This window comes from Scyliorhinus torazame, chromosome 19, assembly GCF_047496885.1.
Source record: "Scyliorhinus torazame isolate Kashiwa2021f chromosome 19, sScyTor2.1, whole genome shotgun sequence".
NCBI classification, from domain to species: Eukaryota; Metazoa; Chordata; class Chondrichthyes; order Carcharhiniformes; family Scyliorhinidae; genus Scyliorhinus; species Scyliorhinus torazame.
In genome coordinates, this window is record NC_092725.1 from 66,472,481 (window position 1) to 66,497,619 (window position 25,139).

The 25,139-nt window shown below is 48.1% G+C and overlaps 1 protein-coding gene across 3 annotated transcripts in view; it reads left to right on the forward strand.

The window, feature by feature from the left end:
* pot1 (protection of telomeres 1 homolog) overlaps window positions 1-25,139 on the forward strand; it is a 436,401-nt gene that overhangs the window by 385,545 nt on the left and 25,717 nt on the right. For all 3 annotated transcript variants that reach the window (XM_072484445.1, XM_072484444.1, XM_072484446.1), the window contains 5 exons: window positions 131-312; window positions 2,509-2,597; window positions 18,729-18,785; window positions 21,143-21,299; window positions 24,377-24,597. In XM_072484445.1, coding sequence (XP_072340546.1) covers window positions 131-312; window positions 2,509-2,597; window positions 18,729-18,785; window positions 21,143-21,299; window positions 24,377-24,597 — 706 coding nt within the window. The remainder of the gene's footprint in view (window positions 1-130; window positions 313-2,508; window positions 2,598-18,728; window positions 18,786-21,142; window positions 21,300-24,376; window positions 24,598-25,139) is intronic.

The following is a 25,139-nucleotide window of genomic DNA, read 5'->3' on the forward strand; positions in this document are numbered from 1 at the left end:
TTAGCAGTAATGTAGACACTGTTATAAAAGAACAATGGTCTCTTTATGTTCATACTTACATTTTCTCACTAAAGTTGGTGAACTTAGCAAAAGTAATAATAGGGAGTGTTTTTTTAAAAAACCTTTACAGGTTGGAACATATCTGACGATCCACAACATTCATGCAAAGCTAGCCACATTGAACGCCGAGAAACCAAGCACGAGCCTTGAGACTGTGCCAGAGATGGAATTCCACCTCCACGGTGGGACATCATATGGGAGAGGAATAACAGTGTTGCCGGAGGAATGCAGCGACGTTCAACAGCTCAAGCAGTGAGTAGCATTTGGGTGGGGGAGGGCGGAGACGCGGTTCATGCTTTGAAAGATCTTCAGCCACTTCCAGTACCTAATCCCTTGGCCGTAAAGTGTTCACGGTTCAGTAAAAGACCTTAAGACACAGGAGCAGATGGGGCACACTCGGCCCATCACGTCTGTTCCGCCATCCAGTGAGATCATGACTGATCTGATGTGATAATCCTCAACTGCATTTTCCAGCCTTGTCAGGGCCCTAGCCTCTGAGCAGACGTGGGAAATCTGACAGGAACGTCAAAAATCAGTTTGGAATTCCTCCGGTTCCTGGCATTATATTGGGAAATGGTAAGAGCTCTCATTCCTTTCATCTAAATTGTAAAATATTCCAGCAAGGAAAAGCCAATTGGGCCTATCACACCTGCGCTGACTCTTTGAAAGAGTTATCCAATTGGCACCACTCCCCTGCTCTTTCCCTGTAGTCCAGCAGGTTTGTTTTTCCCTTTGCAAGTACATATTCTGTTTCTTTTGAAAGCTCCTGTTAAATTGTTTCACCGCTGCGCAATCTAGATTGTCACAACATGCTCCAAAAATTCTAATTCTGTTAATGCGGAGGAGTGGCGGTTCGCAGCTCCCCATTCCCACCCTCCCCATGCAAATCGCATCACATCACAAAATTCTCCTCGCCTCCCTGTCCTCCTGCCGCCCAGTTAATTGAATTCTGCGCCATCCGGTTCCTTGGCTAACATCCTCGTGCTGTTTTGCTGGGAGGCAGCAAAGGATGAGAATGTTTTCAAAGCTTCCTTTCTTGTGGCATTTTTATAGTTGATGAGTTTATTTTGACAACTTTTCTGAGATTCCCTATCAAGCAGTGCCAGGCCCTGACGTTAGCACCAACTCTCTCTCTCTGCTGTTTGATTGCTTTGTCCTCGGAGAAACTGGCAGTGTGATTTGGGTTAACGCTGACTGTGTGAGACCCACAGGTCCCAGAGTCAGCGCTGTCAACACTTTCCTTAATCTCATTTAGCAAACAATAACAACCTGCATTTATGTAACACCTTTAACGTAGTTATATGTCCCAAAGCATTTCATAGAAACATCATCAAAGAACCTTGACACAGAGCCAGACAAATTGATTTGGGACAGGCGACTGAGACGTTTATCAAAGTGGTAGGTTCTAAGGAGAGAAGAGGGAGAGGCAGAATAGTTTGAACAGGGAATTCCAGAGCTTTGAGCCTAGTAAGCTGTAGGTATAGCCACCAATGATCGAGAATGTAAAAGTGGGATGTGCAGAAGGCCAGGATATTAGAAATATTGGAAATTAGAGAGGGTTGGTAAAGATTACAGGAAGGGTCAAGGGCTTTGTAGGAATTTAAAAAAAAAAATTTAGAGTACCCAATTCATTTTTCCAATTAAGGGGCAATTTAGCGTGGCTAATCCACCTATCCTGCATATCTTTGGGTTGTGGGGGTGAAACCCACACAGACACAGGGAGAATGTGCAAACTCCACACGGACAGTGACCCAGAGCCAGGATCGAACCTGGGACCTCGGTGCCGTGAGGCAGCTGTGCTAACCACTGCACCACCATGCTGCCCTAGCTTTGTAGGAATTTTCATACAAGGATTTACGTAGATGAGCTGTCTCAGCCAATCCTCTGCTGTGTTTCATACACAGGTTAATTCTGTCCCCATCGCACTGAGGATCCATTGAGTCAGCCTTAAGGCAAAAAAGTTAGTACTGTGGCTCCAAGGAGCTACTTCCTCTTGACAGCTACAGTTTTGTAGCAATTCCACACTCCCCAAAGTTACTAGTGCATAATCCAGGGAGGTCAGTTAGCTCAGTTGGTTGGACGGTTGGTTTGTGATGCAGAGTGATGCCAACAGCACAGGTTGAATTCCTGTGCCAGCTGAGGTTAACATGAAGACCCTGCCTTGTGCTCGCCTGAGGTGTGGTGACCCGCAGGTTAAATCGTCATCAAAGAGAATAGCAGTATAGTCCTCGAGGACGATGGTGACTTTCACCTTCACTGTACATATGACCCATATACAGTTCAGGCTTCATCTGTTGTGAAACTCCCAGTTCCTTCGTGATTGTCCATAGTTCGCGCAAAGGTTATCATTACCTGAATTCACCCCCAAATGTGTTTTGTTTCGGTACTTAGCTTTTTGTGGTACTTGAATAAAAAGTGTTTGATGCGCTTTTCTCTGCTTTCTTTCAGAACTTTGGAACCAGCAATTTCGGAAGACCAGGATAGTCTGGGAGACCTCACACTGCTCGAGACATTGAACACTTCGAGAAGACCATCGGGTGAGAACCATTCACTGAGTTATACAATTCTGTACCTTTGCAGTCCTGTCTTGTCAAAGGTTCCAGGCATCAATAAACCAGAAAAGCTAAGCTAAGTTTGGACTAATTGGTTCACTTGAAATAAGACGGAATCAGTGTTAGGAGAGTTGGACCTGCTCCAAGACTGTATTGTCATATTACTGATCTCTAATGGTCAGACGTGTGGAGTCAAGACATTCGGAGCTGCATTTTGAAAAGTCCCCGAGGGTGAGGTTGGGTGCAAGTGCAAATTGCAAATCGCAATCTCGGATGGTGTCACTGGATCCCGGTGCCTCGGGAATGTGATGGCATTTGCAAGGGGGAGGGTGGGAACGTGGAGCTGTGAACCCACACGCCTCCAATTGACTGATCGCTCAACTCTTCAGAGAGCTCGTTTAACAGGAGCGGCAGTTTTGAGATTTTCAGTTGGAAGGCACAAGGAAATTGGAAAGTCTGAGACACATTAGGGCACTGCTGTCGGGAACACCGCAGGAAGCCGTGAGCGGATCCGAATGCATTGGTCAACAAACGGGAGATTGAAATTCTGCTGCTCAACCAGTGGCACAGACAGAGCTGCCATCACTGGGGTGGAGAGGCCCAACTCTGTGGAGTGAGTAATTGGATTCTTGCGAGTGACCAAGGCTCCTGGTATCATTTGGGCATCATGGCTGGATCAAGGAAAGGCTGGTGAATCAACGAGGTTGCAGTGGGGAGTTGAAATGCAAGCAAGCCACATTGGACAGAGAGGAGAAACTTTAGCAGATGCATCCTCCTGCTCAGGAGCAGGCCGAGAGAACAGAGTGAGGGGCTGCAAGACGGAGGAGGTGCTCCCCAAGGCATCAGGTACACCCAAAAACCAGCTACCTTGAAGTGACAGAGTGCCAGTGCTTGGAGACGATACCTAGCAAGGCAGATGACCTCAGACATTTTCACTCAGGTCCACAATGACCTGATGTCTCACAGCCCGCGCGACACTCCCGTGCCTGCAGCCATCGAGGTCATCGTTGACCTGATTTTATTTTCTGCGTCCTGGGTGACACCTCACAGTCAGCAGCTCACCACGCTATCAGGCAGGTCACGGGGTATTCTAGAGGGCGAGGGGCTACATCCAGTTTCACTCAGTGGCTGCCATTGATGGGATCCCTCCGATCCATAGGATAATTGTTGGTACAACGTAGCCACCAAGGTGCCAACAGAACAGCCAGTTAGATTCCGGAATGGAAAAGGATTCTACTCAATGAATATCCAGCTGTTCTGTGACTACGGGAAGTGCATCTTGCAGACCTATGCACAGTTCCCGGGCAACTGTCACGGTTACGTTATTCTTTAAGAATCACAACTGCTGCACCTCTTAAGATCAACTGCTGTGAGATAGGAATTATTCTCTGAAGGTGTGGTTCCTGACACACGTCTTGTACCCAGATATGGCTACAAAGAGATGCTACGAACAAAGCCAGCTACGGACACATGGCTGCACTGAACAGGAAATTGGCATCTTGAAGCTATGCTTCAGTTGCCGTGACTAGTCGGGTGGTACCCTCCAGGACAAACCATCTAGACTATTCCATGTCTGATGCAACATGACAGTATAAAGAGGCTGGAGGAAGAAGAGGATGTCAACAACGTCACTTTTCCTCTGAGGTGGATTGGGAGGAGGAAGAGGACACAACTTGTATCCACTCCATGCATCTCTGCCTTATTAGGTCCCAGACCAGACCCCGACGTTTGCCAGGATATTCGACAGAAATCCCAATACATTTAAATTTGTATAGCTGTGAGGAAAGGATACCTCACCCCAGGAGTGACTGCTTGCACAGATGGGATATTAAAACAAATGTTATTATTAACACAGTATTAAATTAGCTTTAACATCATAAAAGAAATGGCTTACAATTACCAGCTGGACAATGCTTACCAATAAAATGAAACACTTCAATTCCTAACTTCTTTGTCTCCAATCAAGCAAATCCCATCTCGGGTCAAAACCCACTTTTAAATACAGTTAGCAAACACCGGAGTACTTGTGTTATAACCATGCCTTGGAAAGAGTGCATTGAGAGAGAGAGAGAGAGAACCTTTAGGAAACAGCCTGCAGATTCTCGTCTGTGTCAAACTACTGTTTAACTTCAGAGCAAAAGCTGCTGTTCTGCTCACAGCCAAATCTACACTGACTCAAAACCTGATTGGTTCAGGCCCTGGCTCCTTCCATTAATTACATCATCCTTATCCCACTCAAATCCCATGACCTGATTACTTGGGTCCCAACACAATGGGCTGAATTCTCTGTTTGGGAGACTATGTTCTCCCGCCGGAGCTGAATTGCACCAGTTTTACCATCCACTTGCGGTTGTGAAGCAGCATGCAATTCCATGTTCCACGCCATTCAAATTTAAGCATGGTGTGAAATACGAGAGATTCCCAGGGAATCCCGCTACCAGGCCACCATCCTGAGCAGGCTTCCGATAGCACGTTCCTGCGGCTGGCCACTCCCCGGCCTCCCAATGCATCAGCCCCCACGCAAATCAGCCTGACCCCCCCCACCCACCGCAGATCAGCTCCAACCTCCCCCCTCTCCACCGCACAGCAGACCCCCACCCCCCGATTGCCTGGGTGGCCCCCTTCCCCCCCAAGTACGGTGGCAACCCAACCTGCCCTCCACCCCCTGCTCTAATTTACACGCCGGCGAGGGGGGTGGGGGTGCCATTGATTTTGTTTTTTCCCCCACTGCCCAATTCTCCATCCCATCAAGGAACACATTCTGAATGTCCCGGGGACAGAGAATCTTGCCCAATGTCTCTAATTATTTGCGCTCCCGAAATCAGAACAAAAATCCATTAGGCTTGTCCTTTTGAACATAAGCATGGTCTGAAATAAGGATTATTTCATTTTTAACGATGCCTTAATTAATCCCTACAGTGTCTACCTGTCTTTTAATTCAGGATTTTAAAAAAACCTTACTGTAGAATATATATATATATATATATATAAAAAATATGTATACACATACCCAGTTTTAACCATTACTGCATCAGATACATATAATAGAATATATATCTGAAATTTCTACTGGTCTGCATCACAGCGAGTCTCACTATTTCTACACATGTCAGTGCTTTGCTCTTGCACTCACTCAGAGTGGTACAGCACGTGGTACTTCAAGAGGTTGTCCTCAATGGAGGCACTCCGAGCTCAAACTGCGAGTTATGACCGAGCAGTTTCACTTCGTGGATCCCTCCATTGTTCACCCCGCAGTTCTGCAGTACCTCAGGGGTCTCTGGCATTCGGGAATTCATCTGCCTTTGATGCCCCAGAAAAAAACCTTCTTGCTTATGACACTCGAGGCTCAGCATTGTCACTGGTAGAGCAAGGCGACATCTGTCCAGCTTCCTTCAACTAGATCTGACTCAGTCTCCTCCTCCTGCTCACTCATGAGGTGTGGTTCACCCAGCGCTCCCTACTCTAAGAATAGAGTGAGCTCCAACTGAGTTGAGTACGCTGGACTGGTGGAAGGTGGGGAGGGATTATGCGACGACGGTGCTTTAGGGACATCTCTCCCCTTTGAGGAGGCTGGCAATGACTGGGCTAGGAGCTCCTACTCACCCTACGCAACTGGCCCTGTGGGAAACTCAAGGAGGTGGTGGTGAGATTGAGGCCTCCTCAGCAGCTGACTCAACACAACAAACCCAGTAGATGACAGCATTCTATGATAACAACACAGACATGACCTTCAGATACTTCAACCATTGAGTTTTCAAATGACCCTGCTGTGGGTGACCTCTTGTCGCACCATCGGCTGTAACTTGACGTGGTGGCACCCTCCTGATCTCCAGCACTGCCTTTTCCTTGGGCTGGTTGTGGCAATAATCCACCACCACCAGCCTGAGGCATTTCTCATTGATTATGTGGTCCCTTCTCCTGCAGGGTGAAGAGAGATCTGAGGAGACTGCCCTACTTCACCCTTTCCAGCATAAGATTCACATGAGATCATAGAATCACTACAGTGCAGAAGGAAGCTATTCATCCCATCGAGTCTGCATCGACACTCTGAAAGAGCCTAGCCCACTCCCCCGCCCTATCCCTGTAACCCAGTAACCCCATCTGACGTTTTGGACACTAAGGAGCAATTTAGAATGCCCAATTCACCTAACCTGCACATCTTTGGACTGTGGGAGGAAACTGGAGCACTCGGAGAAAACCCACGCAGACCCGGGGAGAATGTGCAGACTCCACAAGTCAATCCAAGGTCAGAATCGAACCCGGGCTCCTGCCACTGTGAGCCTGCAGTGCTAACCACTGTGCCACCGTAATGAGATGCTGTGTTCCTCAGTGATACCCCCCTGTTCAATTGTGCTCTCTATGTGAGGGTTTCTGATGTCTCAGTGATCCAACTAGTCACTTGATTTGCCACTGTTAAGGAGAATTATGTACATCCTGCCTGACTAGCTCGTGCGTGTGTGTGTGTTGGTTTGTCGTTTGCCACCCTCCTTTTCGGCCCTTGTCACTTTCTGTACAGCACCCCCATCTCCGATTGACTCTACCCATGCCTTGTTGATCTGGCTGAGGAAATGTCTTCTTCCAGACAGAAGGAAAAGCACAACTCTCCTCACCAATTGTCCAATGGGAGGCATCGTAAAAACATAGGGTCACCCAGGGATTCTTGTCCAAGCCAGTGCTGGCCCTCTGAACATCCTCATGCTCCATACCCCCGGGCTACCATTTGCCTTTTAAAATCATCCTCCGTGACAAGGTTCTACCTCCAGGAGACGCCCAGCATTGCCAAACGGGTGCCGAATCCAACTCCGGGCCAATTGGGGCCTTTGCATGTGAAAAGCCAGTCATGTCGTGTCACATCACTGACACGGCACAGAGTTGGAACCCAGAATGAACTTCCCGCTGGGTTCCCGATTCTGCTTGAAAATCCAGCCCTGGAATGTCATCCATAGTTGGGGTTGGGGGTAGAGGGGTATGCTTTGGAGCTGCATAAAAATACATTGAAACTGCAACGTGGAAACACCATCCGACAAGTTGTGCTCGTGGTAAGTCTCCACCTGAGCAAACACATCTAGTCGCACTTACCCAACCTGTCCCCATATCCCTTCAACACATTTTCGGTATTCCATCCATCCAAGTCTTCCTGCCCGAACCTTAAAGTGATTTCCATAGCCTTCCCTCTCTTTGAGGTAATTTTCCCTCTCCTTGTTCTAAATCCCTTGCATTTCATCTTCTTGATTCCCTCAACAAATAGAAACAATCTGCTTCTATCTACTCTGTTCCAACCTTTCATGATTGTGAAAACTTTTATCTCATCGCCACCATCGTTTGTGATGCTCAAACAAACTAAATCTTTTTTTCAAGTCTTTCCCTGGATATGTATTTCCTCACATCACGCGGTATCCCAGTGACTCTGCACCGTGCCCTCTCTGAAGGCTTGATAGCCTCCCAATAGTCCATTACTGAACACAATACTCTAACTGAGCTCTTATGAAATGGGCTCAGCATTACCTCTTGCCTTTAACTGCTGTACATATTGAGGTAAAACCTAGAACTCTTTTTCCAGCCTTATCAAACCTGAGGTGCTACCTTTAATGTCCACTGTACCTGGAGTCCTAATTTCCTCTGCTTTTCCACATTCACAACTCTACTTCCATTCGGAGTACAATTAGTTTTCAAAGTACTTTTTAAAGTTTAACCAAAATGAAGAACCATTTTGATTACTGCATCTATGCTGATGGATAGTTGATACTATGACTATCTTTTCTATTAGATAACACTCAAACAATATGATATCTGCTGCACTGAGATCCCTTTGAACATCATAGGAAGCAATGTGCTGTCCTAACAGTGGTATCCCCCATCCCCGAATATTCTTTGCAAAGACAGAAACTGGGCTAGAATGCCTCTTATGGTTATTCAAAATATATTTTGCCTTCCTCCTGACGGTCTCCATTCTGCTAGCATACCTGGAAGAGGGTGTTTTTTGACCTACAGATCAAAAAACACCCTCTTCCAGGTATGCTAGCAGAATGGAGACCGTATGCAGGCGTTGAAAGCAGATCCACATTAAGAAGCCTGCGATATCCCTGCAGTGAATGGATTTGTTGCACTCGGCGTTTGGTTAGACCAGGACGAGGGGTAGTTTCCTGACTTTGCACTATGGGCCGCGTGCCTCATCAGCTGCCCAGCAACCTTGGCTAAAGTACTTTCCAATTTATCATAGATCATAGAATTTACAGTGCAGAAGGAGGCCATTCGGCCCATCAAGTCTGCACCGGCACTTGGAAAGAGCACCCTACCCAAGGTCCACACCTCCACCCTATCCCCATAACCCCACACAACACTAAGGGCAATTTTGGACACTAAGGGCAATTTATCATGGCCAATCCACCTAACATCTTTGGACTGTGGGAGGAAACTGGGGAACCCGGAGGAAACCCACACACACACGGGGAGGATGTGCAGACTCCGCACAGTGACCCAAGCCGGAATCGAACCTGGGACCCTGGAGCTGTGAAGCAATTGTGCTATCCACAATGCTACCGTGCTGCCCGTAATTCTCCTAAGCACTATCTTTTTTCCAATCTGCTCACTCGCGAGCCAGTGTTCGGCTTCATGAATAACCCACCCCAGTACAGTTCGCCTGCAACACGGTGACAATCACCTCACGTCTTCACTCTTGCTCCTACTTTCTGTGCTTTTTTTCAGCCCTTTGCCCCTCTCTTTCCTTAGCTGTCTCCTGGAGATCTTTTGAAGCAGTGAGAAGAATGAACGATCTTCACCATTAGAGGGTGCTATTGTTGAAGAATTGTTACAGTTGTGGTTTGTGCAGCCAGTGCTTTCTCTTGCCCGTTCAGCACAGGCTGTTGGCTGAGTTGTTTTTTCTCCTGGAAAAAGTCAAATGTTAAGAGAGCAATGGCTTATCTGCCACCGTGTGGGGTGGGGTTTCTTATTGCAACCGTTCTCCCTATACCATGGGGCGATAGTGATGGTGGAGTTTGTAACACATCCAAGTAGAGTCACCACCCTCTTCACCAACTCTTAAATGTCCTCTGACAAGCCACTCTGTTCAAGGGCAATTAGGGATGGGCAATAAAGGGTGGCCCAGCCAGTGATACCCATATCCCATGAATGAATGTTTTTAAAAAAACACAAGCACTCCCTATAAAAAGAAGTCCGTGTACCTGAGTGTCAGCTTAATGTGCTCTGGCTGTAGTATATAGCTGGGTAAGACTATTTGAATGGAAGGCAGAACTTCATACATGAATGAGAGACAGCAAGGTATGCGCGCGGACTGTGTTTGTGTTGGGCGCACACTGAACCCTCCACACAATACAGGAACATACAAGTGGAGTCAAGCTTCATGAGACAGGAGCGGAGAGGGACAGGGCCCATTTGGGCTTTCAGTGATGACAGACAAGCCTGCTCTTCCAAATGTTAAATCCGAAGAAGCAGTGGAACCCATTGCTTTGTGAAAGTCAGAGGGTCATTCTGTACAGCAGCTTTATAAATAAGAGTCTCCGATTGGCCCCCTGGGCTCACTTGCCACAGAATGGAAGATCCATTCAACCATCTGCTTAGTACTCCTTTACTTGCTGCATGGCTCACCCAGGGTCGTCACTTCATGCAAAATGAGTACCCGTTTGATTTTACAGAAACATTCCAATGCTTTTGACATTCCGCTGGAGATCCCTGCGGGGCATCTGAGTCGAGAGTCCAATCTTAACTTGCAAGTCGAAGGAGAAAATGCTGGGACGACCATCTGCTCTCCTCAATGACCCTGAGAAGATATATTGGGTAGAAAGTTAGGTTGAGCCTGAAGGATGTCTGACCAGATAAAATAGGGTTGGGTCTATAACGAGGGCCAGTAAACAACTGCCTCTGTCCTGAAATTGATGCCAGTGATGTGGTTTTTCCAAGAAAACTCATTTTCAACTGCCAGAACTCATAGGTTCAAATGAAGCACTAGCCAATGTTTGTAAAACTAAATAAAGAACAAAGAAATGTACAGCACAGGAACGGGCCCTTCGGCCCTCCAAGCCCGTGCCGACCATGCTGCCCGACTAAACTACAATCTTCTACACTTCCGGGGTCCGTATCCCTCTATTCCCATCCTATTCATGTATTTGTCAAGATGCCCCTTAAACTTCACTATCGTCCCTGCTTCCACCACCTCCTTCGGTAGCGGGTTCCAGGCACCCGCTACCCTCTGCGTAAAAAACTAAAAATAACAAGACGGATTCAAGCTAACAAAGATTATTTCTAGATTGCTTTTAATACGAATTGTAATGATCTGGCGATTAAAGATTTCTGGGAAATCAAACTGGCATCAACATAAATCATTGAATTTGGCAGCTCGGAGGAGGCCATTCTGCCCATCATCACTTCGCTGAAAGAGCAACCCACTTCACCCCATTCACCTGTCTTTTGTTCAGTCACGTATTTTTTCAGATCTTTATCGCTATCTCTTTGAAAAGCTATCATAGATTCTATTTCTAGCGGAATGTTTCATATGTCACCAACTCTCTGGATGAAAACAAAAAGCAAATTCTCCTTTTATTCTTTTTTTTTAAAATAATTTTTATTAAGGTTTTCAGAAAATATCAAGAACAAAATGAAAAAGGAACCCAACAGGGTTAAGTACAAAACACAGTCTGGAAAAGCAACCCTCCATAACCCCCTCGCCCCCTGTACATAAATAATAAATTAACATTCACACCCCGACTTAACACAACAGGTATATGCACCCCCTCAGACCCTTCAGTGTAAATAACAAAAACAAAACTAAAGTGAACCCCCCACCCCAGAGTTGCTGCTGCCATTGACCAATGTCTACCGTTCTGCCAGGAAGTCTAAGAACGGTTGCCACCGCCTAAAGAACCCTTGTACCGACCCTCTCAAGGCAAACTTCACCCTCGCCAACTTAATAAACCCCGCCATATCATTGATCCAGGATTGCGCGCTTGGGGGCCTCTCATCCTTCCACTGAAGAAGAATCCTTCGCCGGGCTACCAGGGACGCAAAGGCCTGAATACCGGCTTCTTTCACCTCCTGCACTCCCGGCTCCGCTGCGACCCCAAATATTGCGAGCCCCCAGCCCGGTTTGACCCTGGATCCTACCACCCTCGACACCATCCTCGCTACGCCCTTCCAAAATTCCTCCAGCGCTGGGCACGCCCAGAACATATGGGTGTGATTTACTGGGCTCTCTGAGCACCTAACATACCTGTCCTCACCCCCCAAAAAACGGCTCATCCTTGTCCCGGTCATGTGTGCCCTGTGCAGCACCTTAAACTGTATGAGGCTGAGCCTCGCGCACGATGAGGAAGAGTTCACCCTCCCCAAGGCATTTGCCCAACTCCTCCTCCAACTTACCTTTCACCTCCACCACCGAGGCCTCCTCCTGAATCATCTGGTAAATTTCCAAGATCTTCCCCACTCCCACCCACCCCCCCGAGAGCACCCTGTCCTGTACTGTGTGTGGCAGCAGCCGCGGGAATTCCACCACCTGCCGCCTAGCAAAAGCCCTTACCTGTAAGTACCTGAAGGTGTTCCCCAGGGGGAGCCCGTACTTCTCCTCCAGCTCACCCAGGCTCGCGAACTTCCCGTCCACAAACAGGTCCCCCAACCTTCGTATCCCTGCCCTGTGCCACCCCGAAAACTCTCCATCTGTTCTCCCTGGGACGAACCGGTGGTTCCCCCTTATTGGGGTCCACACCAAGGCCCCAATTTCCCCCCTGTGCCGCCTCCACTGCCCCCAGATTTTGAGGGCCCTAAACCGCCACCACCGGGCTCATGGTATACCTCCTTGGAGGGAGTGGCATTGGCGCCATTGCCAGCGCCCCCAGACTCGTACCCACACAAGACGCCGTCTCCAGCCTCTTCCATGCAGGCCCCGCCCCCTCCATCACCCACTTGCGCACCATCGTCGCATTGGCAGCCCAGTAGTACCCACAGAGGTTGGGCAGTGCCAGCCTCCCCTATCTCTACTCCGCTGCAGGAACACCCTTCTCACCCTCAGAGTCCCTTGCGCCCACACAAACCCCATTATACTCCTGTTGACCCACCTAAAGAAGGCCTTCGGGATAAACACGGGGAGGCACTGGAACAGGAACAAAAACCTTGGGAGCACTGTCATTTTGACTGACTGCACCCTACCCGCCAAGGACAGCGGCAACGCGTCCCACCTCTTGAACTCCTCCTCCATTTGCTCCACCAGCCTTGTGAAACTAAGACTATGCAGGGCCCCCCAGCTCCTGGCCACCTGGACCCCCAAATACCTGAAGCTCCTCTCCGCCCTTTATAGTGGGAGCTCGCCATTCCCCCTCTCCGGGTCCCCTGGGTGAACCACGAAAAGCTCGCTCTTCCGCATGTTGAGCTTGTACCCCGAAAAATCCTCGAATTCCCTAAGGATCCTCATTACCTCCGGCATTCCCCCCACCGGGTCTGCCACATATAGCATCAAGTCATCCGCATAGAGCGACACCCTATGCTCCTCCCCACCCCACACCAACCCCCTCCAGTTCCTCGACTCCCTCAGTGCCACAGCCAGGGGTTCAATCGCAAGTGCGAAGAACAGGGGGGACAAGGGACACCCCTGCCTCGTCCCTCGGTGCAACCAAAGGTACTCGGACCTCCTCCTGTTTGTGACCACACTCGCCATCGGGACCTCATACAACAGCCTAACCCACCTGACAGACCCCTCCCCAAACCCAAACCTCTTCAGCACCTCCCACAAGTACCCCCACTCTACCCTATCGAAGGCTTTCTCAGCGTCCATCGCCACCACTATCTCCGCCTCCCCCTCCCTCACCGGCATCATGATAATGTTCAAAAGCCTTTGCACATTCGCGTTCAACTGCCTCCCCTTCACGAACCCCGTCAATCCTCGTGGCTAAGACCTTCGCCAGCACCTTGGCATCTACATTTAGCAACGAAATTGGTCTGTAAGACCCACACTGCAGGGGATCCTTGTCCCGCTTCAGGATAAAGGAGATCAGTGCCCGGGACATCATCGAGGGCAAAGCCCCCCCCCCCCCCACCCCCCCCCCCCCCCCCCCCCCCCCCCCCCCCCCCCCCCCCCCACTTGCCTCATTGATGGTCCTAACTAGCAACGGACCCAACAGGTACATATATTTTTTATAGGATACGACCGGGAATCCGTCCGGCCCCGGTGCCTTCCCCACCTGCATGCTTCCTATCCCTTTGGTCAGCTCCTCCAGCCCAATCGGGGCCCCCAATCGCGCCACCAGTCCCTCCTCCACCTTCAGAAACCTCAATTGGTCCAGGAAGCGGCCCATCCCTCCCCCCTCCATTGGGGGCTCAGACCGGTACAATTCCTCATAAAAGTCCCTGAAGACCCCATTGATGCCAACCCCACTCTACACCACACTCCCTCCCCTGTCCTTAACGCCCCCGATCTCCCTAGCTGCGTCCTGCTTCCGAAGCTGATGCGCCAGCATCCGGCTTGCCTTTTCCCCATACTCGTAAATCGCCCCCTGGGCCTTCCTCCACTGCACCTCCGCCTTCCTGGTGGTCACCAGGTCGAATTTGGCCTGGAGGCTGCGCCTCTTCCTCAACAATCGTTCCTCAGGCACCTCCGCATACCTCCTTTCTACCCTCACCATCTCCCCCACCAGCCTCTCCCTCTCCCCCCGCTCCCTCCTCTCCTTGTGGGCCCTAATGGAGATCAGCTCTCCTCTAACCACCGCCTTCAGCGCCTCCTATACTATCCCCACTCGAACCTCTCCATTATCGTTGGCCTCCAGGTACCTCTCTATACTTCCTCGGACCCGCTCGCTCACCTCCTCCGCCAACAGCCCCACCTCCAAGCGCCACAACGGGCGCTGGTCCCTCTCCTCCCCAGCTCTAAGTCCACCCAATGCGGGGCGTGGTCCGAAGTGGCTATCGCCGAATACTCGGTATCCTCTACTCTCGCTATCAGCGCCCTGCTCAAAATGAAAAATTCGATTCGGGAATAAGCCTTATGGACATGTGAGAAGAATGAAAATTCCCTAGCCCCCGGCCTTGCAAATCTCCAAAGGTCCACCCCTCCCATCTGGTCCATAAACCCCCTCAGCACTCTAACCGCTGCCAGCTTCCTACCCGTCCTAGACCTGGAGTGGTCCAGTGCCAGATCCAGCACCGTGTTAAAGTCTCCCCCCATTATCAGGCCCCCCACTTCCAAGTCTGAGATCCGACCCAACATGCGCCGCATAAAACCCACATCGTCCCAATTCGGGGCATTCACATTGACCAGTACCACCCTCTCTCCCTGCAGCTTCCCACTTACTATTACGTACCTACCGCCATTGTCTGCCACCATGTTCAACGCCTCGAATGACACCTTCTTTCCCACCAAGATCGCCCACCCATCGATTTTTGGCATCCAGCCCCGAATGAAACACCTGACCTACCCACCCCTTCCTCAATCTTACCTGGTCTGCCACCTTCAGGTGTGTCTCCTGGAGCATAACCACATCCCCTCCAGCCCCTTCTATCCTTTTATTCTTGTGGTGCTGGTAGAATTGTCAACTCTGGTTGGAGATATACCTGATGGATTTATCACTGCCATGCCAGTTCAAATAGCTATGTTTCCAATCTCCAATATTTAAAAACTTTGAATGGACATGCTCAAAGAAAATGGACAAAATGCACAATGTATTCAATGGCCCCCCCAACCCACCCCAAAATGAATCCTACATTGAAGTAGAGTCCAGGGGAAACCTAGAGGGTTGGTAACCTGGGGTGCTGTCTTTAACTTTATACTTTAGTTGCAGGTTCACGGACCAATGGAAATATTTATTGTTTGTTTACCTTATCAACATCCTCTTAATTTGAAAAGTCATTTAACAGGTTTCCTCTTAACTAGCTCTGGTAAGAACTACAGATTTGCTAGAAAGAAGAAGAATTGTATATATTTTTGGATGGGGAGTAAGTGTTCACCATGACACCAATAGAATTCCTTGCTCGTTTTCAATAGTGCCATGGGTTTGAGTGCATCGCCAAGCTGAGAGGCAAGAGCAGAGTTGAGGGAGTGTTTTATTGTTGGGTGGGTCATCCAGTATTCAACAGAGTCTCAAAGGTTGTGAGAATCCTACAAAAGCATCAAAATCGTATGTAATTTTTCAGGCAACTTAAGATTGCATTGCACAGAATCCATGATTCCCTGCATTGCGGAAGGAGGTCATTCAGCCCATCGAGTCTGCACCGACGCTCTGAAAGAGCACTTTACCTAGGCCCACTCTCCCGCCCTATCCCATAACCCCCGCACATTGATCAGAGCCAATCCACCTAACCTGTACACCCATGGGTGCTGGGGCAATTTAGTACGGCCAATTCACCTAACCTGAACATCTTTGGGTGCTGGGGCAATTTAGTACGGCCAATTCACCTAACCTGAACATCTTTGGATTGTGGGAGGAAATCGGGCACCACGCAGACATGGGGAGAATGTGCAAACTCCACAGAGACAGTCCCCAAAGCTGGAATCGTAACGGGGTCCCTGGTGCTGTGAGTGCTAACCAGTGTGCCACCCTTCTTCCTCTCAAGGTGGCAGATCTATTGCCTCGGGATATTTCTGGAACAGATCAATGGGTCCCACCAACAGAAGCCAGTGTGCCTTCCTCCAGGAGGTATCTAACACGGCGAGCTGAAAATTTACCAGCGCTGGGTGGGACAGAAGTACCATTATGCCAAAAATAGGCCCCAATGTGTAAAGCCTAGGCTGGTATGTCATCTTCAACTTTCAAAAATATATAAAGCTGCCTGTTCTTGGGTTTTTATTTTGCTTCCTCTTACGGAATCTGCTTTTGTATAGAATCCTCCAACTATTTTCTGCTGCTTTTATGAGCCTTCCAACTGTTGTAATTCATGTAAAATTGTCTTTTATATCGTGGAGAAAAGTGACTGACTTATCCTGAACGCTGAACTGCTGGCCATTGAAATGAAACGGAAGCTGTCAAATGTTAAACTGAACCAATCTGCTAGATGTTTAAAATTCATGCCAGACTCCACTTTCAGCCTGTTACCTGGGAAATTATGGCATCAAACTTTGCAACACTGAATTGAAACACGTTTAGTTCCAGATGTCTGACTGCAGCTGGCAAAGAAACTCTAAATGCATTATGAGAGTGTTTTGGTGTTCTTTGTGTTGCTTATTCAAGATGGATTGCCTAGTGTACCACAAAGACCACAGTATGGCTTTTATTTTAGCTATGATTTTATTTACACTACTGAACTGGGTTTCGACACTTAGTCCTTATTAGAATACAGAATTGATCAATAACATCTAACTACACTCACCTACTGCTAATCTCACTCACTGGTATAAAAGAATCAGAGAATTTACAGTGCAGTAGTTGGTCTATCGAGTCTGCACCGGCCCTTGGAAAGAGCACCCTACTTAAGTCCACACTATCCCAGTAACCCCATCTAATGTTTTTGGACAATAAGGGCAATTTGGCATAGCCAAACCACCTAACCTGCAGATCTTTAGACTGTGGGAGGAAACCAACGCAGACACGGGGAGAACGTGCAGACTCCGCACAGACAGTGACCGAAGCCGGGAACCGAACCTGGGACTCTGGAGCTGTGAAGCAACAGTGATAATCACTGTGCTACCATGCCACCCACTAACCTTCTCACATTAACTGCTCTTCTGGCCTCGCTCTAGCTGTCTCCTGCTTACTCCTCTCCTAAAGTCTAGCATCACTGCTTTATGTAGTACTCTCTGCAGCTCCCTCTAGTGGCACTCATTAACCCTTGTAATGCTGATAGTTATGATAATACCACAAGTGTGTTTGAGAGACACCCACTAATTCAAAACAAAACACATAGCCCAAGATCTTCCTGTCTCCGGGTACCCCTCAGAAGCCCTAACACACTGGGAATTGCCGTGGAAGTTTCAACTTGCGATGAGCAATTCCCCTGCTCCCTGGGATCCTCTGAAAAAGTCTCCAACTCTGAATTGGAGTCGATGACTTCTAACAGTTCCGACTTACCAGAATAGTTACTCAGTAAACGTTAGACTGATTGAAATCTGGTCCAACACCAGGGTAACTACAGAACTGATTCCTCAATCACTCACACAGATCACGCCCCCAACTCCCCCCGACCCAGATTGACTGGACCCACCACCTGACAACTCCACCGATCCAACTTAAATGCCCCATCACCCAAACCCCCCCTGACCTGCTCTGACCTGACCCAAACTCACCACCCTCCCCATCCTCACCCAATCCACCTCCTTACCCATTTACCTTACTCCCCCCCCCCCCCCACCACCCTCTTACATACCCTACCTTTTAACACATTTACCTTCTCTCCGTACCTTTTCAAAGAAACACTGAGACGTTTAATCTCTTTATTTAACAGCATATGGCAGCCAGTGCCATTGCTGGGGGCAGGGTTGTCCTCGCATAATTCTCTCCCGCTGAGTTCTCCTGGACTGAGTTCTGCAGGGTTCTCCATCAACAGACTGCCCTGAGAAATCCGAGAGAGTTAATTGTGTACTTTCCTGTCTGGCCTGGTTCAGTATAGGGGTTCCAACCTACGACCGAGGATTCAGGCCAGTAAATTTATTGTACTGTCCCATCGAAATCCCTCCGAGGATCAGATCTGTCTCAATTGATTTTCACATAGTGAAAATAACCTTCAGTGTGATCTAAACTCCTCATAAATCCTCTTTCAAATCCTCTTTCAAATGCCTTTTTAACCTTTTTTCAAAGTGGCTTTTCTGCTCCTTGATTCTTCCTAATAGCTCTCTCTACTCTCTGTAAACCTTTACTTCAGAATCTCTATGGTGTTAGTTGGGTTTGATGTTGCCATGTTGTGTATCTTTATTGACTAATTAAATATTATTTTCATTCCTGTAACTAATCTTGAACATGAAGAAAGGGGGCATTACACGTTGAAGACAAAACACTTTCTGACTGGTTCCTGTAATTAACAACCTTTTGTCCACTCCCCTCTCAGCACTCACCCCCATGTCTGCTTGTGGGGCTGATGTGAATTTGCTGGTGAGATTGGGAAACCTTGTGCAAATAGAACAGATATCCTGTTTGGTAATTGGTTAGCTAGTTACCTCATTAATTAGATTGTTACTATTGAATCTTCCAGCACCTGAGCGGGCCACAGCAACTCGCGTCGAGCGATGTCATCAGGAATCTGCAACAGGTTGGTATCGGCATTAATTCCTTGAACCTTGTAAAAAATGACATCTGTTCTTTGCCGAGATTTCTTGTGGGGTTGCTTTCTTGAAATTAGTGGCCGTTACCTGTGTTCCGAATAGTCACTTTCCTTCGTTTCAGCTGTGGTTCAGTCAGAGCACTCGCACCTCGGACGGTTGTGGCCACAAAAGCCACTCCACAGGCCTGAGGTCACAACCCAGACTACGTTCCAGTGCAGTACTGAGGGAGTGCGGTGCTGGAGGTGCCCCCTTTTGGATGAGATGTGAACCCAGTCCACATCTGCCTTCTCAGACAGCTGTAAATGATCTTGCTATTCGAAAAAAAGCACGGGTGTTTTTTTCCTGGTGTCCTAACCAATGTATAATCCCTCAACCAACGTCATCACTACGGATTACCTGGTCATTCATCACATTGTGGTATCTTGATGTACGCAATTGGCTGCTACCTTTCCTACATTACAACAGTGACCTTATCTTTAAAAGAAAAGCAGTTCATTGGTTGTAAATCTCTTTGGAACATCCTGAGGTAGTAAAAGCACAGTGGCACAGTGGTTAGAACTGCTGCCTTACAGCACCAGGGCCCGGGTTCAATTCCAGCCTTGGGTGATTGTGTGGAGTCTATACATTCTCCCCGTGTCTGTGTGAGTTTCCTCCGGGTGCTCCAGTTTCCTCCCACAGTCCAAGGATGTGCAAGTTAGGTGGATTGGCCATGCTAAATTGTCCTTTGTGTCCAAAGATGTGCAGGTTAGGTGGGGATCCGTGGATAAGGCATGAGAGTGGGCCTCGGTAGGGTGCTCTTTCAAAGGGTCATGCAGACCCGATGGGCTGAATCGTCTCCTTTTGCACTGCAGGGATTCTATAAGATCATAGGATTTACAGTGCAGAAGGAGGCCTTTCGGCCCATCGAGTCTGCACCGGCCCTTGGAAAGAGCAACCTACCCAAGCCCACACCTCCACCCTATCCCATTAACCCGGTAACCCCATCTACCCTTTTGGGCACTAAGGGACGATTTAGCATGGCCAAACCACCTAACCTGCACATCTTTGGACTGTGGGAGGAAACTGGAGCACCTGGAGGAAACCCATGCAGACCCTGGACCCTGGAGCTGTGAGTCAGCAGTGCTAACCACTGTGCCACCGTGCCTGCAAGTCTTTCTTTATCAAACGGGCTCTGATATGTGTAGCTCAGAATTTTGGCTCTCTAATATATACAGCTCATTAAGGTATACTATATCTTTGCAAAACTATGTTAGTTATGTAATCTTGTAGATAGCTACCAAGTCTCAAAGGTATATAAGATACTTAACGTGAGAAACATTGAACCCAGAACAATACATTTAGAAGTGGCAGTGCAGCAGGAAAAGAAGATGGAAGTTGGTTGTATGGACAGGATTCGAGATCTAATTCCTTACTAGGAGTCTGATGAGCAGCTGGATTATTATTGCCATGAATTTTGGTTCAGGCCCGAAGATTAGAACCTATTTAAAAACAGCAGGATAGTGTAGTAGAAATATGGGAATTTTTGAAGTGGATATTCTGGCATTGTTATTATGTGAGTGTTCAAATATTCCAATCCCAAATGCCACATTATTAAAGAAAAATTCTGGTTAAAAATGGTGATGAAAGCCATCAGATTGTCGTACAAAGCACACCCCCTTCATTAATATCGTGATCACACCCTGCCTGATTTAGCCTGTACCCGACTGCACAATGTGGCTGCCTATAAAGTGGCCTTCGTCAATCTTTCCGTGCATCGAAAGATGGTCAGGATGTTTCACCTTGCCAGTGTCATCCACAGCTTAAGAAGAAAGGATGGGATCCAGTGGGCTCCACTGCCATTTTCATCTGAAACTCAATTGTGTCACAACGTGATTTTGTTTCCCCTTCATTTTCAACTATGACACAATAGTTAGCCTCACGGCGCCGAGGTCCCAGGTTCGACCCAGGCCCCGGGTTACTGTCCATGTGGAGTTTGCACATTCTCCCCGTGTCTGCGTTGGTCTCACCCCCACCACCCAAAGATGTGCAGGTGGGTGGACTGGACATGCTAAATTGCCTCTCAATTGAAAAAAAAATAATCGGGTACTCAAAATAAAAATAAAAAATTTTCAGCTACGGCAGTTATGGGGCAGAGTTGGGCCGTCTACGGTGTTAGCTGAATTTGTTTTGGTGAAAGAAATTGGGAAGCACTTCATGCTAGGAGCCAACCCGGAACTGCTGATTCCTCGGGTGGCCGGGAGGGGGGGATCCTGTGGAAGGGTTTGCCCTCCTCCTAGACTTCTGTTTTCCTGAAATCTCCCTCGAACATTTTCAATCGTCATTCATTGTGCGATCTTTGTTGCAGTGCTCACAGCTCATCAACACATCAGAACAACCTCGCTTCGAGACGTCTTAGACCAAACACCACCCCAGAAATACCGCATTAGAGCCAAGCTGGCGAATTATGAACCCAAAGCTCTTCACGAGTCAGTGAAACTTTATTGTCCCAAGTGTCACTCACTGTAAGTACCTGACAGTTTGTCGCTGCACTTCCCTGGCGCTCGGAAAATAAGAATGGAAAAAAGCCAAGGTGATAATTGAAAAGTTTAACGGGAAGTGGATGCATAAAGGAGCATTTATGAGTTTGTCTTTGACAAAATAATCTGCCATTACCCAAGCAAAAGAAGTCAGTGATTACAATTTGATCCATCAAGCCTGCTCCTTCCACATGATATCCCAGACATCAAAGACATAAACCTGCCATTCCCAGCCTGAGAGCTCCACTCATTTGTTTTCTAATATCATACGAGTCTGAAAGTATCCATCGATATTATTTTCACCCCAAATCCCCAGGAATTAACTCTAAATCTGCAGCATGGTAGCACAGTGGTTAGCACAGTTGCCTTGCAGCTCTAGAATCCCAGGTTTGATTCCCGGCTTGGGTCACAGTCTGTGCAGAGTCTGCACGTTCTCCCCATGTCTGCGTGGGTTTCCTCCGGGTTACAGGGATAGGGTGGAGGCGTGGGCTCAAGTAGGGTGCTCTATCCAAGAGCCAGTGGCGATTCAATGGGCCGAATGGCCTCCTGCACTGTAAATTCTAGGGTTCTATGAAATTGACCCTTTGTGATCGACCATGTAAAGATGTTGTTCTGTGCCATGTCCCTTGTTTTCAACCACAGCCCAGGTTAAATAGCTTTGCAAAGATGGATCTGAATTTACCCCAGCTGAATTGGCGCATTTGCAGGGTGGTATGGCTCCAACATCTTCCAATTGCTACTCTCGATTAACAGCCACAACCAAAGGGATGCATGACTGGGAACATTTGGTCAGTTGGTTTGTGAGCAGCTGATTGCCTTCCGGTTGTTTTCTTACGTCGGAATTTATTCAGTTAACCACAGTTCCAATGGTAACGTTCACTTATACCACCAACAGGGTTTTTTTTTAAAATATGTTTTTATTAAGAATTTTTCAATAACAATATTTTCTACCTTACAAACAACCCCCCCCCCCCCCCGTAACAAAAAAAAGAAATAGAACTTGCGTGGCAAGACATGAACACGGCAAGTCAATAAGATACAAAACTTTGTACAGTGGATTTTTCCCGTACGTGTCAGTTTCCGGATCCCACCATGTGTTTTCTTGCTCAAATGCCGCCCAGAAAACCCCCTCTTCCCCGCCACCCTCCCTCCCCTCAACCCCCCCCCCCCGGGTTGCTGTTGCTGCTGTCCGACCTTCCTCTAACGCTCCGCGAGATGGTCTAGGAACGGTTGCCACCACCTGTAGAACCCCTGCGCAGACACTCTCAAGGCAAACTTTATCCTTTCCAACTTGATAAACGCAGCCATATCATTTATCCAGGCCTCCACGCTGGGGGGCTTCGCCTCCTTCCACATTAGCAAGATCCTTCGCCGGGCTACTAGGGACGCAAAGGCCAGAATGCCGGCCTCTTTCGCCTCCTGCACTCCCGGCTCGTCCAATACTCCAAATATTGCTAGCCCCCAGCTTGGCTTGACCCGGGCTTTCACCACCTTAGATATTGTTCCCGCCACTCCCCTCCAGAACCCCTCCAGTGCCGGGCATGACCAAAACATATGGACATGGTTCGCCGGACTTCCTGAGCACCTCCCACATCTGTCCTCCACCCCAAAGAACCTGCTCAGCCTCCCCCCCGTCATATGCGCTCTATGAACCACCTTAAATTGTATCAGGCTAAGCCTGGCACACGAGGAAGCGGAATTAACCCTACTTAGGGCATCAGCCCATAGCCCCGCCTCAATCTCCTCCCCCAACTCCTCCTCCTCAATCTCCTCCCCCAACTCCTTCCAACAGGGTTAATGCCTGCACCATAATAGGAGAAAGCAAAGGATTGATAGTAAAGAACATAGAATTTACAGTGCAGAAGGAGAGTTAGAGGGATGTCTATCTACTTGAGAGTTGGAGGGATGTCTATCTACTTGAGGAGAGTTGGAGGGATGTCTATCTACTCGAGGAGAGTTGGAGGGATGTCTATCTACTCAAGGAGTGTTGGAAGGATGTCTATCTACTCAAGAGTTGAAGGGATTTCTATATCTACTTGAGAGTTGGGGCATCTATCGCTAGAAGTATTTAATGTGAATACCAGTCAATGGAAATAAAGTTGAAGAGGTGGCATAGACATAGAGACATAGACATAGAATTTACAGTGCAGAAGAAGGCCATTCGGCCCATCGGGTCTGCACCGGCCCTTGGAAAGAGCACCCCACTTAAGCCCACACCTGTAACCCAGCAACCCTACCCAACCCCTTTGGGCACTAAGGGCAATTTAGCATGGCTAATCCACCTAACCTGCACGTCTTTGGACTGTGGGAGGAAACTCCGGAGCTCCCGGAGGAAACCCATGCAGACACGGGGAGAAGGTGCAGACTCCGCACAGACAGTGACCCAAGTCAGGAATCGAACCTGGGACACTGGAGCTGCGAAGCGATAGTGCTACCCACTGTGCTACCATGCCTTCACCTTCCTTTACACCCTGTAATGTGCACTTCTCTGGCACAGGCACGTTTTCTTTACATTTTCTTTGATCGGTTGCTGCATGACCTTATATTTTAGTAAGATATATGAATAATATAGCTTGACGAGAAGTGCTAATTGGAAACAAGTGCTTATGTTCAAAAGTGGCTGATGTTGTTTGCTTAAGTTTTCAAATTCTTCCAACTAGATTATCATTGCATGAATATTAAAAAAACAATCCTAAACCACGCCTCAGGCTTTACATAAGGACTTTCAAAAACATGAAGAGATGAAATATTAATTAAATCCCCCAAATTGTAATTCTAATATTAGAAAACTATGATTAAAAGTAGAGACTTCTTCATGGATTTCCGACCCTACATAACCTTCAGCAGTTTAAAGAATTGAATGCGGCTCATGGGATAATGGCTGCAGGAAGGAAACGGGTGTTGGAATTCCTTCCTGAAGACATTCTAAAGGAGGTACTTTGCTGCCGCTTATCTCACCTGCGACACGTGGGCTTCAATCTTGATTTGAAGCACAAAGACTGATTACTGGGCGTAAATGTGACGGAATCGCGCTCACTGCTTCCCCTGGGTCTATTTTTCAGGCAGGAGATTCCAAGTGATGATCACGTTGACAGTTTTTTGCAAGATGCTTACACTTCCGGTTCTGCAGCTGCTGGCCCTGACCCCCCGACACACGACGCTCCATGGTACCAAACAACCACATGGGAGGCTGAAGATCAAAGGCGTCGCCAGATTACCGTCCATTTTGTGAAGTCAGATGAAGCGCAAAGTACTCCAGAGCGCTCCACGATTCTAGTGGAAGGTACATTATTAATATAAGTACAGGGCAGCATTGGTAAGCACATGTTAAATGATCAGTTGGTGTTTGTTTTGATGCTAGCATGTTGCTGCAAAACTTAAAGGACTCTATGTCTAGATCGCATTGTGTAAGCATTGTAACCCATGGAATGTGGATGGGCAAATTCAATCCCAGAGTTAATTCCTGCGCCTTTCATCACAATAGAGCACCGTCTACCAGGGTTTTAAATCCTTATTTTAAATCCACCACCAGCTGCCTCTTGCCATTTTTGCCCTTGGCTCTGATGGCTTCGCTGATGGTCGCTCCTTCTGCCTTCACTCATGGTCCGACCCCGTGGATCAGGAATCACCACTGGGAGATGTGAGGTAATATAGATGGTCACAAACGATGAGGGAAGGGGGTGAAACAAAAAAAAGGGAAGAAAATAGGGAGAAAAAAATCGCCAGACTTCACCAGCGATAATTCAGAAGACCCCACAGCTGACCCAATTGCTCTTCCCGAAGAAATTAGTTTCCTGTCCTCGGTACGAAAACCTGAGCTCATCA